Genomic DNA, 18671 nt, shown 5'->3' on the forward strand with positions numbered 1-18671 from the left:
TAAAAGGCAATATTAAATTAAGAAATGCGGAAGAAGGATTAAAACGGAGGATTTGCAGAAGAGCTGAGGGAAGTCCAAAAAATGTATTGGTGAAAAACTGTTATGTGTTTTTATATTTTTGTATTGCAAAATGAATAAAAATAATAATTAAAAAAACAACTTTCCTGATATGCAGATGACACAACCTTGATGGCAGAAAGTGAGGAGGAATTAAAGAACCTTTTAATGAGGGTGAAAGAGGAGAGCGCAAAATATGGTCTGAAGCTCAACATCAAAAAAACAAAGATCATGGCCACTGGTCCCATCACCTCCTGGCAAATAGAAGGGGAAGAAATGGAGCCAGTGAGAGATTTTACTTTCTTGGGCTCCATGATCACTGCAGATGGTGACAGCAGCCATGAAATTAGAAGACGCCTGCTTCTTGGGAGGAAAGCAATGACAAACCTAGACGGCATCTTAAAAAGCAGAGACATCACCTTGCCAACAAAGGTCTGTATAGTAAAAGCTATGGTTTTCCCAGTATGATGTATGGAAGTGAGAGCTGGACCATGAAGAAGGCTGGTCGCTGAAAATTGATGCTTTTGAATTCTGGTGCCAGAGGAGACTCTTGAGAGTCCCATGGACTGCAAGAAGATCAAACCTATCCATTATGAAGGAAATCAGCCCTGAGTGCTCACTGGAAGGACAGATCCTGAAGCTGAGACTCCAAGACTTTGGCCACCTCATGAGAAGAGAAGACTCCCTGGAAAAGACCCTGACGTTGGGAAAGATGGAGGACACAAGGAAAAGGGGACAACAGAGGACGAGATGGTTAGATAGTGTTCTTGTAGCTACCAGCATGAGTTTGACCAAACTGCAGGAGGCAGTGGAAGACAGGAGTAGGAGTGCCTGGCGTGCTCTGGTCCATGGGGTCACGAAGAGTCGGACACGACTAAACAACAACAACAACAACTTTCCTTGGTCTGGACACTATACTTCTATTGATGCAGCCCACAACAGCAGCAACTCTCATGGTGCCTGCAAAAGTCCTCAGTAAATATCCACAATGCACGAAAGATGGTTTGCTGAAACCTTTCCATCACCCTCTCCTTCAGAAATAAGATGGGAGAAGGCCTGAAGCGCTGGCCATGTGCTTGCAGAGACTTTGTGTGCTGCTGCAGGTGGTTGCCGTTTGCCAATGGGAATGCACAGAGCTCTCTGTCAACACTCCGCGGAAATTGGAATTGTGCCAAAAAAGTTGCCTATGGAGACGGTTGCCTTGGTGACATGTTACTTTGCTGGAAAGTGTTGGTGTTGGCAACAGAAGACACTTTCCATGAACCCGTGCGTTCATCATGAATCACTTGCATTGGGCAACCTTCAGGGAGTTTCCACAGAGAAGGAGCCACCACACACTTTGCTTTCAGAAGGTCACAAGTTCGGCAGTGGTGACTGGTGCCCTTTTGGATTGGTGGCGTGGAAGGCAGGGGCACCAGGGCCAACTCATTCTAGTTTTGTCCTAATTCTCTTCCCTGCTGAGTTCAACAAATGGGCAATGCTGAGCGTAAGAAGGAGGAAGCTGAAAGACAAGGCCAAAGCCTGCATTGGGTGTAAGGAAGAAGGTAGACAGATGGTGGCCGGCTGAGCTCAGATTCAGGGGTGGTCTGAAAGTGCCGCATTCTTCCCAATAGACCAGCCTCCACTGGCTCAGTTCAAGCATAAGAGCATCTCTAGTAGCCAGCTTAAAGCCAAAACCTGGAAAGTCCCCACAAGTCAGATGTCACAGGCCAGTCAGTAATCACCCAGTTCAAAGTTGGAGTTGACTTTTGACCAGCTAAAACAGGACCTCCATAGACCTGGCTGAGTGTCAGAGCAGTGTATTCCAAGTAGCCTTTCTCCTTTCTCAGTTGCTGAGACTGAAAGTCTCTGCTTCCCTACAGTTGTCTAAGTTATCTCCAGGGCTTTTTCTAAGCAATCAGAGACTGCGCCAGCATACAGAGAACCACCCTTTTCATGCCTCTTCTGGTTCTGGGGAACAAGTGAGAAGGGGAGCTTGTCACAGCAGAAGCAAGCTTGTCACTCTTGCTTCTTCAACAGCTGGACTCATCTCTGTCTCTTGGCTTCAATTCCCTTCTGCTTCAGCTTCTGCCTCTGATTCTGGCCTCCTCTCCACCACAGACTCTCCCAGCTCACTAAGCCCTGTTACCTCTTCAGCTTCTGACACTTCTCCTTCTCTGTCTTCTGCCTTTGACATTGTCTCACCACCAATCCTTGGACTCTGAGTCTTCTTCCCTTGTTGGTTCCCCAACTGGTTCCTCCCACCATTCCTCTGTGCCCAACCAGTCCATGACATCAGAAAGACAATACTGGCCTGGCTGGACAAAGTAGCTTCATTCCAAAGCAATCTGCAATTTGGGGGAAGGCCCCAAGCCACACTGGAAGGGTACATGTGTTGCATTAAGATGGTGCCAGGTTGTATATATGGGGTTTTAAATGGTTTTAATTTGGGTTCCCCTGTTTTGTTTTTGTTGGGTTGGTGTTGGTTAAATGTTAGTTGGGGTTGGTGGTTATTTTAATTTGGGTATAACTGTAAACATTATTATTATTATTAGCCCCAAGATGTGGTGAGGACCACTGGCATAGAGGATTTTAAAAGGGGAGAAGACAAATTGAGGGAAATGGAGATAGCTACGTGGGTCCTCCATGTTTAGGGAAGCTTTTAATGTTTGATGTATTACGGTATTGTAATATTTTGTTGAAAGCCGCCCAGAGTGGCTGGGGAAGCCCAGCCAGATGGGCGGGGTATAAATAATAAATTATGATGATGATGATGTCAAGAGGAAGCACGCCACAGAAAACCAGCAGCTAGGAAGCATCAACAGGAGAGGACTATTAGCCACTTTGCTCTGCCAGTATGTGTCTCAATAGCATCTGTTCTGCACTGTGGGGAAAAGGGAATGGGGCTAAATCGGCCTTTGCCAACGTGGTGCCCTCCAGATGTTTTGGACTACAACTCCCATCAGCCCTGGCCAGCACAGTTTGGCTGCCTGTGGTTGGTGGGAGTTGCACTCCAGAGCACCTTCCTAGAAGGTGAAGGATGGAGATGAACCTTTGATACGATACAGCAGGGCTCTTCTTACTAATGTCCTTATTTCTGGCTAGTGGGAGGTCCAGTAGCAGGACTGGGAAGCCATGGAGATCTTCAGCGTCACTAGGCAATGCTGAGCAAGCTATTGGTTTGATTTGGTAGAAAGCAGCCTTCACATATATCCAGATACTTCTGGGGGAAATGGAGTTCAGGCTTACCTGGTTCAGATGTGCTGCTTAAGACTTTTAGCACCGCAGATTTGCTAATGGGGGGCTGGGAGATGTGCACCACCCGGCAAGTGAACACAGAAGAACTGTTCTGCTTAGTTGCTGTCACTTCCAGGGAACTCCGGAACGAGAAGGTCCCATCCTGATTCAGGATTTCGAAAACTGGCGCCTCCAGGGGGGTTTCCTTCTGGTCCTTCAGCCAGTTAAAAATGATGTTCCTGGGATAAAAGCCTTCCACGTAGCAGGTGACTGTCACAGTGTCATTCACCTGGACAGGTGAGGGAGGGTCCATTTTCAGCCACACTTTGGGCGGAACTGAGCAGACAAAGCCAATTGTTAAAATGTGGACTTTTTGTGCTCTGCGCTTTTAAGGAAAAAAATCAATTTTAATTAATTAATTCATAGGACTTATATCCTACTCTTCAGCCAGAAAGACTCCCAAAGCGATGTTCCTATAATTTTTTTTTTAAATGCAGTAACTAGCAATCTCTTCAATCTAAAATGTTACAACACAAAAGAAAAAAAGGGAAGGGAAGAAGAAATCAACCAAAGTTGCGTCACCAGGGTCTCCTTTTGACTGACAGGGTGCTGACGGGGATGGAAACAGACAGCTTATAGTCCTAAAAATAAGCCTTGCTGGTCCCTTGAGAAATAGCCTGGTGACCCCACCTTTCCTAAGGTATCCTCCTGGGGGAGAATTACAGAATCGGTCCCTTCCAAACTACAATTCTATGATTTTATGTATTCACTGTGGGTTAAACCACAGAGCCTAGGACTTGCCGATCAGAAGGTCGGCGGTTCGAATCCCCGTGACGGGGTGAGCTCCCGTTGCTCGGTCCCTGCTCCTGCCAACCTAACAGCTCAAAAGAACTTCGAAGTGCAAGTAGATAAATAGGTACCGCTCCGGCGGGAAGGTAAACAGCATTTCCGTGCGTTGCTCTGGTTCGCCAGAAGCGGCTTAGTCATGCTGGCCACATGACCCGGAAGCTGTACGCCGGCTCCCTCGGGCAATAAAGCGAGATGAGCGCCACAACCCCAGAGTCGGTCACGACTGGACCTAATGGTCAGGGGTCCCTTTACCTTTATATGTGTAAATAAAGACCCAACAGTCCCTGCTGATCTTCATTCGAAGGAAATGAAATTCTGGGAAAACACAGGAAGGCAGCCCTGGAGGCTCTCACTGCTTGGAGATAATGTTCTTCCCCACCCATGTTAAGAGCAATTTGTCAGTCACTTACCAACCACAGAAACCACACTGCCTTTCCCCTTCCGCTTCATTCCAAAGATTTCCTTCGTACAATAATAAGTCCCAGCATCCTGGAGTTCTATGTTGGGGATGAGGATGGAGAAGTCTGTCTGCGAGTCAGGATGGAGTCTTCTCACCCGGGAATCGGTTCCAGTGTCAAGAGCTTGGGACTCCTTATACCACGTCACGGTAGGGTGGACAATTGCTCGGGTCAGTTGGCAGTGCAGGGTGACGCTCTCTCCAAGGGATGCAAATAGAAATTTGGGCTCCTGCTTGAGCTTTACAAGGGTGGCATCTGAAAGAACATCATAGAGTTCTGGTTCCTCTCCAGATTCTGCTTCTACCACCCCTGTTTGATTGAAAACATTTTAATCACTCTGGAGCCAGCCTTTGACCTCCAGTTCAAAACCATGGAAGAACAACCCTCAACCCCACTCTTTTTGGGAGGAGAAAAGGCTGAGGAGTAAACCCTACAAAAATCCAGAGTCGAGTCCCTAAGGTGGTTGGATGGCTCCTTGTCCACCTCATTCCAGCAACTCCTGCAGCCAAGCTGGAGCCAAACGCCTTGCTCTGCTTTGGACCACCATCAGTGAGGCCAAGAGTCTTGTCATCTGGGCAGCCTAGGACCTCTATACACACTGCCCAGGCTTGCACGCCAGGGAGGTCACTTGGGTGCTGCTAATGCAGCAGAAATAACTGTGGGGATACATCCATAGCAATCACCAGAGGATAAATGACCGCTGGGAGGAGCGCAGAGAAGAAACGTCCTGGTGCAACCGGACGCCTCCAGCTGCCCTAGCTGCAACAAAACATGTCTCTCCCCTATTGGTGTCTATGGGCACAGGAGGTGGTGCAAACTTCCAACAGTTTGGCTTCGCCCTTAAAGGCACACTCCTCCATTGTTTCCCAAGACAGATAGATGCCAATGGTTTTCAGGGGCATGCTCCCTCACCGGTCACCAGCAACTAATGTCTTGAAAGAATTATTTGTTGACGGCCACCAACTTTGCAGGCTTTTAAAGAGGGTTAGACAATTTCTTGCAGGATAAGACGACCAGTGGCTACTAGCCCTGATGTCCTTTCCTCCATTCTTGGAGGCACCTGTCTGAATACCAGTTGCTGGAATCTGCAGGAGGGGAGAGGGTCTTGTGTTCGAATCCTGCTTGCAGGCTCTTTCCCCCTAAGCATCTGGCCGGCTGCTGTGAGAACAGGATGCTGGACTAGATGGGTCACTGGTCTGATCCAGCAGGCTGTTTTATAATAATAATATAATAATAATTTATTATTTACACCCCGCCCATCTGGCTGCGTTTCCCCAGCCACTCTGGGCGGCTCCCAATCGAGTGTTAAAAACAATACAGCATCAGACATTAAAAACTTCCCTAAACAGGGCCGCCTTCAGTTGTCTTTTAAAAGTAAAATAGTTGTTTATTGCCTTGACGTCTGGTGGGAGGGGGTTCCACAGGGCGGGCACCACTACCTCTGCCTGGTTCCCTGTAACCTCACTTCCCGCAGCAAGGGAACCGCCAGAAGGCCCTTGGAGCTGGACCTCAGTGTCTGGGCTGAACGATGGGGGTGGAGACGCTCCTTCAGGTATACAGGACAGAGGTCGTTTAGGGCTTTAAAGGTCAGCACCAACACTTTGAATTGTGCTCGGAAACATACTGGGAGCCAATGAAGATCTCTCAGGACCAGTGTTATGTGGTCTCGGCGGCCGCTCCCAGTCACCAGTCTACCTGCCGCATTCTGGATTAATTGCAGTTTCCAGGTCACCTTCAAAGGTAGCCCCACATAGAGCGCATTGCAGTAGTCCAAGCGGGAGATAACCAGAGCATGCACCACTCTGGGGAGACAGTCTGTGGGCAGGTAGGGTCTCAGTCTGCATACCAGATGGAGCTGATAAACAGCTGCCCTGGAACACAGAATTGACCTGCACCTCCATGGACAGCTGTGTGTCCAAAATGACTCCCAGGCTGCGCACCTGGTCCTTCAGGGGCACAGTTACCCCATTCAGGACCAGGGAGTACCCCACACCCATCCGCCCCCTGTCCCCCCAAAACAGTACTTCTGTCTTGTTAGGATTCAACCTCAATGCACTTATGTGTTAATGTAGTCAACATGACCAGTAGCCCTTGAGAAATTGCTCCTTCTAGCATCTACCCCTATGGAGGCCATAATTTCCACCCTCTGAGTCTCAGGTCCTAATCTTCTGGTGGCAACCCTATCCATAAACTGTTGAACCCAACTCTGGAAGGATCTGAAATGGACCGCAATGAAGAGACTTGAAAGGTCCTCTACATCTGGGTTTCTACAGCACGCAAGCAGCGTGAAGCCACAAATCACTTCCCTCCCTAGAGAGTGTGATTTACCGGGATTCACTAAGCTCAAAAAACAGGTCCTAGTCAATTTAACGGCATTTATGAGTTTGTTTGTTCCAGACTCACCAGGGGTTTGGAGGAAGAGGTGGAGCTGTAGGAGGAGACGGATCAGCCACAGCGAAGAGTTGAAAGCAGCCATCAAAGTGGCAGGAAAACCCACATTCCCGTCTGCGTTGTGTCTTGGGAACTCTTGTTTCAGTTGCAGGAGAAAGGCTTTTCTTTTCTTTTGGCTGTGACACTTCCTTCTGCAATTAATAGGAGCCAGTTTCACTTCCCCGAATTTGGAAAGCTTATTTTGCTTTCAGGCTCCCCTGCACAGAATGATATCCACACACCCACATACTGGGGGCTGCAACGCCAGCTTGCCTCACTTGCCAACTCCACTGTTTGACTGTAAACAACAAAAACCACAAACATGAAGTCTCAATAATTATTAATTTACCCCCTTGCCCATCCCCTCACACTTAACCAATCCCTCTCCCTTTGCACTTCACCCACCCCCTCGCCTATCTCCCCAAAGTTTGCCCCAAGCCCCTCCCCTCTTAACTAAAGCCCCTCCCCTCTCTCACTCCATCCCACCTATTCTAAAAGGGAGGAGGGGCTTCACCCAGCTAAACTGCTGAGCGAAGGGCCTTCCCCCTCCGTTCATCCTCACTGCAGACATCATCATCACCGTAATTTATTTGTACCCCACCCATCTGGCTGGGTTTCCCCAGCCACTCTGGGCAGCTTCCAACAAAAGATTAAAAATACATTAAAATGTCAGACATTGAAAACTTCCCTAAACAGGGCCACCATCAGATGTCTTCTAAACGTCAGATAGTTGTTTATCTCTTTGACATCTGATGGGAGGGCGTTCCACAGGGAGGGAACTGCCCGAAGGCCCTCAGAGCTGGACCTCAGCGTCAGGGCTGAACGATGGGGGGGGGGGGCGGAGACGCTCCTTCAGGTATACTGGACCGAGGCCGTTTAGGGCTTTAAAGGTCAGCACCAACACTTTGAATTGTGCTCGGAAACTTACTGGGAGCCAGTGTAGGTCTTTCAGGACCGGTGTTATGTAGTCTCAGCGGCCGCCCCCAGTCACCAGTCTAGCTGCCGCATTCTGGATTAGTTGCAGTTTCCGGGTCACCTTCAAAGGTAGCCCCACGTAGAGTGCATTGCAGTAGCCCAAGCAGGAGATAACTAGAGCATGCACCACTCTGGCAATACAGTCCATAGGCAGATAGGGTCTCATCCTGCGTACCAGATGGAGCTGATCGACAGCTGCCCTGGAATTCCTGGACATGGAATTGACCTGTGCCTCCATGGACAGCTGTGAGTCCAGAATGACTCCCAGGCTGCGCACCTGGTCCTTCAGGGACACAGTTACCCCATTTAGGACCAGGGGGTCCCCCACAACTGCCCGCCCCCTGTCCCCAAAAAACAGTACTTCTCTCTTGTCAGGATTCAACCACAATCCTGGCAATGCCCCTGGGCGCAGGGCATGCGCACCTCCCCAGGCGCTGCTCCACCGCTGTGTTGATTCACAATTTCTCTCTCCGTTTCCCTTGGTTTCTCATTTTTCTAATCTTAAATTCAGTCCACCAAGTTCCTTCGTCCACTAGCAGATTTATTTCTCTTTTTTTAAGTACAGTGGCACCTCAGGTTACAGACGCTTCAGGTTACAGACTCCACTAACCCAGAAATAGTACCTCAGGTTAAGAACTTTGCTTCAGGAGGAGAACAGAAATCGTGTTTCGGCAGCGGGAGGCCCCATTAGCTAAAGTGGTGCTTCAGGTTAAGAACAGTTTCAGGTTAAGAACGGACCTCAGGAACGAGTTAAGTTCTTAACCCGAGGTACCATTGTATTGATGACAATTAATCAGCTGCTTAGGGCACATTTTCCCCAACAGTTACCCCTTTGTAGGCATGTTTTACCCAATAGGCACATTTTTGCTAATTTCCTTAATATAATCCATTTTATTCTGTCATTTTCTACCAACATTATATTTTTATAATTATATTTTCATAACTGGTTTTTAATACAATGTTATTGTACAAATAATTATCCTCCCCTCCCTTTTTGGGGGGTGTAATATTTATGAGATTTTTAAAGCTATATATTTTAGTTGTGTTGTTTCCTGATGTTGTATCTTGCTGTTTTGACATTTTCTATATGATTTGCATTTTGCATTTATTTTGCTTACAGAAATTTATTTGTCTTATATGCTAATGTATGTTGTTCTGACATATCCTTGTTTCGTCATGTCGCTTAAAATGTGGCTTTTTAAATATTAGTGTTATTAGCAGTCGCATTGAATGTGGAATGTGTGTTTTTGTTGAGATGTGCAAACCACTTTGAGAGTTCTGCTGGAATGTAAAGCAGGGTGCAAGTTGGTTAGATCAATAAATAAACATTATGGCAAAGCTCCTAAGGACACACCTGAAATGGCCTCATAACATAGTAGCCAAGGAACCACCAGCTAGGGTTGTCATCTTTTTAAAAGTACAAACCAGAACACCCCAAATGTTGTTTAGAAAGACCCCAAAATCTCCAGATTACCGTATTTTTCGCTCTATAAGACGCACCAGACCACAAGACGCACCTAGTTTTTGGAGGAGGAAAACAAGAAAAAAAATATTCTGAATCTCAGAAGCCAGAACAGCAAGAGGGACAGCTGCGCAGTGAAAGCAGCAATCCCTCTTGCTTCTGGCTTCTGGGATAGCTGCGCAGCCTGCATTCGCTCCATAAGACGCACACACATTTCCTCTTGCTTTTTAGGAGGGGGAAAGTGAGTCTTATAGAGCAAAAAATACGGTACATTTTGCGTTGCTGCTTCGTCAAAGCTGGGTTTTAAAATGAGCAATTTGTTGTGTCCAGCTGCTAAAAATAACATGACCAGCGGTCTCTGCTGTGCCCTTTTCCAGAAGGGTATTATCTGATGTGAATCATGCACAGTTGCTTAAGAAGCAGTTATTTAACCAGCAGAACTTCCCCAAGTGGGGTTTATTGTTCAATGGAAGCTGCAACGCAGAAAGCAATTACCCAGATTTAGAAAGTGGCACAAGCCCGCTGAACATTGAGTGTTGTTTTGCTACAGCGTGAGTCTGTTTCACACAGGTTACGTGATGATTTCCTTTTGGGTGTGTTCTCATGAGCTATTGCTGTAATATACTGTACAGTTATATCAACAGGTTGCATTGATGGCCTTTTATACCAACGTTTCCCAAACCTTTTCAAGCCAACACCCCTTTGGTTCCGTAAGCTCATGCCCAGTGCCCTCTACCCTACAGACAACATTATTCAGAAGAGTGGTTTGTACAACCTGGATAGCTCAGTTGGACAGAGCATGGTGCTGATAACGCCAAGGTCACAGGTTCGATCCCCGTATGGGGCAGCTTTCAGCATCGCCCTTGAGCCAGTGCCACCAACTGGACTCATCCACTTCAGCCCCGACTGGGCTAGGCGAGTTGGGTAGCACTTCCAGAGACCACCTTCCTTACAGGAACAGGTCTAAGTGCTGTGGACTCACAACTCAGAGCTGTGAGCACTGAACTCACTTCTAACAAGAAGACAGTCATTGTACAGCAGAGTGTAAAGGTAAAGGTACCCCTGCCCGTACGGGCCAGTCTTGACAGACTCTAGGGTTGTGCGCCCATCTCACTCAAGAGGCCGGGGGCCAGCGCTGTCCGAAGACACTTCCGGGTCACGTGGCCAGCGTGACATCGCTGCTCTGGCGAGCCAGAGCCGCACACGGAAACACCGTTTACCTTCCCGCTAGTAAGCGGTCCCTATTTATCTACTTGCACCTGGGAGTGCTTTCGAACTGCTAGGTTGGCAGGCGCTGGGACCGAACAACGGGAGCGCACCCCGCCGCGGGGATTCGAACCGCCGACCTTTCGATCGGCAAGCCCTAGGCACTGAGGCTTTAACCCACAGCGCCACCCGCGTCCCACAGCAGAGTATAGCAGAGCATAAATCACTCGGACGACAGTGCTGAAGAATATCTTCTTTTATTCACTAACAGCTACTGTACTATACAAACTATATACAAATGGAGATGCTGGAGTGCACTGAGTGTTACAGCTGCTTTCTGCAGCGACCTTATCTACACAGAGATAACACTCAGTCTTTTTCTCTCCCTGACTGACTGACTCACTCACTTACTGACTCTCTCTCTCACTGACCGACTCGACTCTCTGACCGACTCTCTCACTGACCGACTCACTCACTGAGTGTGGTGCTGGAGCAGAATATGTAGATATCAGAACACGCCTCCTCCTCTCTGCAAAATCAGCAGACTGCTCAGGAGATTCTTGGGTATGGGAGGGGTGAAATCTCCTCAGCAGCTGCATATTCCTGCATTGCAGGGGGTTGGACTAGATGATCCTCAGGTCCCTTCCAACTCTACGATTCTATTATTTTATGACCCACTAAAGAAGACAATGGAATTTTCTTGGCAGGGATACTGGAAATTACAAAATTAAAAGACGCCTGCTTCTTGGGAGAAAAGCAATGACAAACCTAGACAGCCTCTTAAAAAGCAGAGACATCACCTTGCCGACAAAGGTCCATACAGTTAACGCTATGCTTTTCCCAGTAGTGATGTATTTTAAAATCGTGTTTATGGAAGACCAAAGAAGAAAGATTAGTTGCTGAGTGTTCAAGTGTTTTATTGAAGTTGATAAAGCAATATGGTTGGTGCGAAGTGTGTTTGGGGAAGACAGCAGGGCTCCTGAACTGTATCTTTACATGTGAGGGTGTTTTGCAATATTTATGAGGTATATATATAAAACGTTGTACTCCAACGCTTAACCTGATGTATTTATTTTTCTAATATCATTCTCTCTTGTTTATTTTACTTAAGTACTCGGGTGCATTTGTGCAGAGAGATGTATTGCTTAATTATCCAACTTAAAATATGGACTCTTATTATTAGCAGCTGCGGTTGTATTCAGTCTGGTGTCTTTATGTAATAAATGTTGATTTTTGTTGAGATGTAGGCTGCTTAGGAATTTCATGAAATGCACCCGTTCCATTAGCAGTAGGGTTTATGCTTGTGCAGCAGATTTCTCCCCTCTCTTCCCACCCCATGTGTGCCCCACACCCTCTCCAAATCTTATCTAGATGGTGCACAGCAGCAAAAATGGGGGGGGGGGGGTGTTCATCCAGCGGGTGCAGAATGGCACGGCGAGGCTCCTTACAGGGTCCTTGCCACAGGATCACATTCACCCAGTGCTATACCAGCTGCACTGGCTCCCAGTGGAGTACAGAATCAGGTTTAGGGTGCTGGTTTTAACCTTTAAAGCCCTATACGGCCTAGGACCCTCGTACCTATGAGACCGCCTCTCCTGGTATGTCCCACAGAGGAACTTACGGTCTTCAAACAAAAACATCGTGGAGGTCCCGGGCCACAGGGAGGTTAGGCTGGCCTTGACCAGAGCCAGGGCTTTTTCGGCTGTGGACCCGATCTGGTGGAACGCTCTGTCACAAGAGACTAGGGCCCTGCGGGACTTGACATCTTTCCGCAGGGCCTGCAAGACAGAGCTGTTCCACCAGGCCTTTGGCCAAGGCACAGTCTGACCCCCTCTCTCCTTCGGTAATCCTCATAGAACTCTAGCCCAATGGTTGCCATTAATTTGATTCTGAATTGATTTTAGAATGTATTTTACTTAATTGACTGTGTGATTTTATGTATACTGTGCTATTTTTACTTGTTCTTAGCCGCTCTGAGCTCGGCTTTGGCTGGGGAGGGTGGAATATAAATAAATTATTATTATTATTATTATTATTATTATTATTATGCAAGTCATGAATCCTTGCGCTAACACAATTTACACAGCAGTGTATTTGATTCAACCCATAATCCACAAGTTTATTTCACACACACACACACACAATGTATATACGGCCTGGGTCCAGTATACCTGAAGGAGCGTCTCCACCCCCATCATTCTGCCTGGACACTGAGGTCCAGCACTGAGTGCCTTCTGGTGGTTCCCTCACTGTGAGAAGCCAAGTTACAGGGAACCATGCAGAGGGCCTTCTCGGTGGTGGCCCCCACCCTGTGGAACGCCCTCCCACCAGATCTCAAAGAGAACAACAACTACCAGACTTTTAGAAGACATCTGAAGGCAGCCCTGTTTAGGGAAGCTTTTAATGTTTGATGCATTACTGTATTTTAATATTTTGTTGGAAGCCACCCAGAGTGGCTGCGGAAGACCAGCCAGATGGGTGGGGTATAAATAATGAATTATTATAATATTATTATTATGCTCAGGGGCATTGCATGAGCCGTGTGCACCCAGCAGGCCGAGGGGTTGGGGCTGATGAAGCTCGTTTCTCCACGCTGCATATAGACACTCATATCTGTGACTGACATTGTCACAGCCTCGATATCTTGGCCAAATATGGGTCGTGATTTGAAGGAACAAATTGGAGAAGAGGAGACTGTGAGCCATCGTCAGATATCTGAAGAGCTGTCACATAGCTTCTTTCCTGCTGCTCCAGAGTGTGGAAACCAAGCCAAAGGGTTCAAGTTACAAGAAAGGCGATTCCGACGAAACAATAGGTATATTCTTTCTGATCGTAAGAGCTGATTGACAGTGGAGCGGTCTCCCTGGGATGTGGTTGGACTCTCCTTCCTTGGAGGTTTCTAAGCAGAGGTTGGGTGGATGTCTGTCAGGGATGCTTTAGCTAAGATTCCTGTATTGCAGGGGGCTGGACTAGATTGACCTTTGGGGTCCCTTCCAACTGTACAATTCTGTGATTTTACTGGCGGGCACATTGGCACCCACAGATATCGCTCTGGCAACCCCTGCGCTAGCATGGCAATTAAGAATAACACACGTAAGTAGAATCTGTGCATAGAGGATAGGAGAAATCAGATAAGAAGGCCTGTCAGTTCTTGTACCATTTTGTACCATATCTCCTTATTCAAAAAGTGAATAAGGAGTGGGCTATTTTTAAGGCCAATTTTATGTGGAAAAAGTCGAATTTCTGACAGATACTGCGTGAATCCAGAAAATAATTAGAGTGAAAGGAGAGTAAAGTTAAGATAAAAGAAGAGATTAAAGAAATAATGAAATGCGTTTAAGCTAGTTGGAAAAGTAAAATAGTGTAACAAGAACGGCTGGAAGTCAAGTCACTTGGTGGGTGTCCGTGTGGGGCAGGTGTGTAGGTATGTTGATATGTATAGTACAGGTAGGTATTATATAGAGTAATGTAGGTATGTTTTATGTTATGAAAATTAGGTCGTGTGTTGTGTGTGTGTATTGTGCAAATGTAGAGACATCACCTTGCCGACAAAGGTCCGTCTAGTTAAAGCTACAGTTTTCCCAGAAGTGATGTATGGAAGTGAGAGTTGGACCATAAAGAAGGCTGATCGCTGAAGAATTGATGCTTTTGAATTATGGTGCTGGAGGAGACTCTTGAGAGTCCCATGGACTGCAAGAAGATCAAACCTCTCCACTCTTAAGGAAATCAGCCCTGAGTGCTCACTGGAAGGACAGATCCTGAAGCTGAGGCTCCAATACTTTGGCCACCTCATGAGAAGAGAAGACTCCCTGGAAAAGACCCTGATGTTGGGAAAGATGGAGGGCACAAGGAGAAGGGGATGACAGAGGACGAGATAGTTGGACAGTGTTCTCGAAGCTACAAACATGAGTCTGACCAAACTGCGGGAGGCAGTGGAAGACAGGAGTGCCTGGCGTGCTCTGGTCCAGGGGGTCACGAAGAGTCGGACGTGACTAAACGACTAAACAACAACAACATTGTGCAAATGTATATGTATGTGTTTTATATGTTAATAAAATAAAAATTAAATTAAAAGAAAAGACAAAAGAAAGCCTGCCAGTTCCTAACACTTCATGCCAACTTTGGAAACTGTGAAGAGCAACACAACCGTGGTCTCTTTTGCCTGCTGGGATCAGCAGCTCACCTCCACGGAGAAGATGCCCTGGTCTGCCCAAATGCTGCTTTTCTGACCTTATTGTCTCAATAGCTGCAACACTGCAGACATGCAGACTTTTCCTCCTCTTCCTGATACCTAAAGATAAAGAGGGTGCCATCTGAGCCTCCTTGCATCTCTGAGGTACCACTGAAAAGGACAGTTCTCCTGTTACCCCCTTCTGGCACTCCCACAGAGGGGGACACACAGAGAAGGGCTTTAGATGGCAGTCGCAGGGTCCCTGTAGTCTCTCACCAGGCCATGGCTCACTAACCTGGTGCCCTCCAAGTATGACATCCATCAGCCCCAGCCAGCTGCTGGGAGTCAGATATTTGAAGTTGGCTATCCCATCTCCTCTCAGTCTTTTCTTTTCCTGGCTGAACATACTCCACTCCTTCAACCGCTCCTCATCAGGCTTGGTTTCCAGACCCTTGATCCTCTTGGTTGCTCGCCTAGTATCCTGATCAAAGAGAGTGTGACAAAGAACTCGTATGGTGGAACTTCATGATGTTTGCAAACACACCAGTAAATGAGAGATCAGTCCCAAACGTTAACACCAATTTGTATAACAAACAATTCTTTTTATTTGCTTCTTGCTATCATATTATGCTGTAAGAGAATAGCTAGGTTCACATGGTGGTTTCTCCAGGAACAAAGTTAGTACAGTTGATTAGGCATGAATAATTTCTGTTGCTCTAGCAACAGGTTCTGAAATTCTGTTGCTCTGAAACCACGTTCTGAAGTGCTGGGAAAGAACAGTTAAGAATGTTTAAAAAATAATAATGATGAAAAATATACTTGAAAACAATTTCTAACCCAATGGACATACAGAGCAGGGTAAAACTCTCCAGGGAAAAGGCTTGTTGAAAAAAGAATGCATTCAACGGGACTGGGAAAGGCACTAGGGAGGGAGTTTCAAAAGGAAGATGGCACTGTTCCCATGTTGCACAAAATGGACCTCATGAGATGGTATTTGCAGGAATTCCTCTCTGGCAGAGGAAAATGACAGACTGGGATATAAGAGATATACAGTGGTGCCTCGCAAGACGAAAAGAATCCGTTCCGCGAGTCTCTTCGTCTTGCGGTTTTTTTCGTCTTGCGAAGCAACCCTATTAGCGGATTAGCGCTATTAGCGGTTTAGCGGCTATTAGCGGCTATTAAAGGCTTAAGGGATTAGCGGATTAGCTGCTAAAAGGCTATTAGCGGCTATTAAAGACTTAAGGGATTAGTGGATTAGCTGCTAAAAGGCTATTAGCGGCTTAGATCAGCTGATAAGCGGCTTAGATCAGCTGTTCAGCGGCTTAGCGAACAGCTGTTAAGCGGCTTAGGGGCTTGGGGAAAAGGCTGGGAGGTGGAAAAAAAAACCAGGAATCGCAAGACATTTTCGTCTTGCGAAGCAAGCCCATAGCAAATTCGTTTTGCGAAGCACCTCCAAAACGGAAAACCCTTTCGTCTAGCGGGTTTTCCGTCTTGCGAGGCATTCGTCTTGCAGGGCACCACTGTAAGCAGTAAGACAATCTCCTAGGTATTCCAGCTGCTTAGGGCTTAGGGCAGGCTTCCTCAAACTTGGCCTTCCAAGTGTTTTTGGCCTACAACTCCCATGATCCCTAGCTAGAAGGACCAGTGGTCAGGGATGATGGGAACTGTAGTTTGAGGAAGCCTGGCTTAGGGTCACCAACTTGAAAGGTAGATAATTTCTAGGTTACTCTGTCCACCGGCTCCTGTCCCTAGGTGCTCAGAGGTGTGTTTCTCAGGTTCCCCTTGCCATGTCCTTTTTTGAGGAAGAGGTATAAGAGGAAAGGAGCAACAACAAGGAGTTTGCTGGCCACAATAAGTCCGATACAGAGACCGAAGGGGGACAGCTGAAAAGGACCTGCAAGGGAGAAAACAGGAGATTTAACACCAAGCACAAGAGTCTGTCCGAAGACGCTGGCAAGGTAATCTTCAGACAACTTACAATAGAAAGGCAGTAAAAAGCAAGCTGCTGATTTTAACACTTCACTGTGATTGGAGAGTGTTGCGTGGGATGCTAGCCCAGAACTGGACGCCCGAGCTATCAATCCAGCTCCCCACTTTCTGGTGTTCTCCTTATATGGTGTCATTCTGCAAGACTTTGGTGGCAGGCTGTCTGGCTTTCTTAGAGAGTGTTTTGAGCCCCAGATTGGTCTGAACTGCCCTGGATTGACCCATCTGCTTCAGATCAATCCAGAAATGCACTGAACTGGTGCCAGCATCAAACTGTCGCCTTGAACTCTGATAATGGCTCCTGCTTTCCTGGATGGGGGTTAGAGTTGGGTATGCGAATGTGCAGAGAAAGTAGTATATTTTAGAAAGGCTAATTTGTTGCTCCACAAACATTTGCCTCAGGCCCCTCCCGCCAATGGCATGTGGCCCTCATAAAGTTTCTTGGAAACCAATTCCACCAGGGGAACCCCAAATGTTTTTGATTCCGAGGCCAGATTTGGAAAGCTAAGAATGTGCGCTGCAGGCAACAAAAGAACCCCAATGCATTTCACAAAAGAAAACAGGTGGTGCTCAGGATCCCCTTCCAAAATGAGAAGAGGCAAGTGAGTCTTATTGGGCATCAAGGTGGGCAAACCACAGAGCACTATGTAGGGATCCTTTGATCTATACCAAGCAGGAAGCAGCTTTGGCCTCCAAACATGGCTGAATTTCAACTCCCATCACCCCCCACCATTAGTCATGTTTGCAGGGGCTGATGGGAGCTGTAGTTCAGCATGTTCTGGAGGACCAAGCAGCTCCCATATCTGGTCTACACTAACTAGCAGGGCCTCTCCAGGGTCTCGGGCAGAAGCCTTTTTCCTGGGAACTACTGCATGGAACAAAGGGACACGGGTGGCGCTGTGGTTTAAACCACGGAGCCTAGGACTTGTTGATCAGAAGGTTGGTGGTTCGAATACCGGCGACAGGGTAAGCTCCCATTGCTCTGTCCCAGCTCCTGCCAACCTAGCAGTTTGAAAGCACATCAAAGTGCAAGTAGATAAATAGGTACTGCTCCTGTGGGAAGGTAAACAGTGTTTCTGTGTGCTGCTCTGGTTTGCCAGAAGCGGCTTAGTCATGCTGGCCAAGTGACCCAGAAGCTGTACGCCGGCTCCCTTGGCCAATAAAGCGAGATGAGCGCCGCAACCCCAGAGTCGGTCACGACTGGACCTAACGGTCAGGGGTCCCTTTACTTTACTGCATGGAACATGGTTGCTCTTCCGATGAGCTGTAGATCCTCACCTTTAGTGGTCTGAAGATAAGAAGACCAGCACACAGACAGACATACGTGTTGACAAAAAAGCAAACATGGATTGAGGGATGGGGGCCAAAAACCACGAAAATATGGTGTCAGGACCCACATTTACCTGGCTCCATACTGACGCTTTCACTTCCTTCAGTCAGCACCCTGATGTTCAGCACGGACGTTTCAGTCACTACAGGCTGAGAATTTTGCGTAACCAGGCAAGTAAATGCAGACTGGTTCCTTTCTTTCGTGGCATTCAGCTTCAGGGAGCTCCTGAGGGTGAATGTCCCATCCCCATTCTGGGCCATGGGCTCAGCCGTTCCTGTTTCACTCTGGCTGCCATTCAGAGTCAAGGCCAAGGTTGTGTCTTCTGGGTAAAACCCTTCCGCGCTGCAGCTGAAGGTCACCGATTTGTTCAGTGGGACGGGGTTGGCTGGGTTGGCTTCCAGCTTCACTCTGGGTGGAACTGTGTGGACAAAAGCAAAGAAATCAGAATGAGGACCATGCTGTTCCTGAGTGGGAATAGCTCCTGGAATCTCAAGTGCGCTGGAATTGCATTCCTCATGACAGAGGTATGTA

General features: G+C 47.4%; 2 protein-coding genes across 2 annotated transcripts in view; both read right to left on the reverse strand.

Moving 5' to 3' along the window:
• Positions 1 to 18671, reverse strand: part of LOC310680724 (uncharacterized protein) — a 360376-nt gene that overhangs the window by 71385 nt on the left and 270320 nt on the right. The gene's annotated exons all lie outside the window — the stretch shown is intronic.
• Positions 1 to 18671, reverse strand: part of LOC310680258 (uncharacterized protein) — a 47123-nt gene that overhangs the window by 4842 nt on the left and 23610 nt on the right. Inside the window, exons 7-11 of the mRNA XM_083446635.1 lie at positions 18214 to 18558; positions 16576 to 16718; positions 6984 to 7215; positions 4533 to 4889; positions 3286 to 3609 (exon numbers count right to left, since the gene is read on the reverse strand). Of these exons, the coding sequence (XP_083302761.1) occupies positions 3286 to 3609; positions 4533 to 4889; positions 6984 to 7215; positions 16576 to 16718; positions 18214 to 18558 (1401 nt within the window). The remainder of the gene's footprint in view (positions 1 to 3285; positions 3610 to 4532; positions 4890 to 6983; positions 7216 to 16575; positions 16719 to 18213; positions 18559 to 18671) is intronic.

The sequence above is a fragment of the Podarcis tiliguerta genome (assembly GCF_965153285.1).
Source record: "Podarcis tiliguerta genome assembly, chromosome: 6".
Lineage (NCBI taxonomy): Eukaryota > Metazoa > Chordata > Lepidosauria > Squamata > Lacertidae > Podarcis > Podarcis tiliguerta.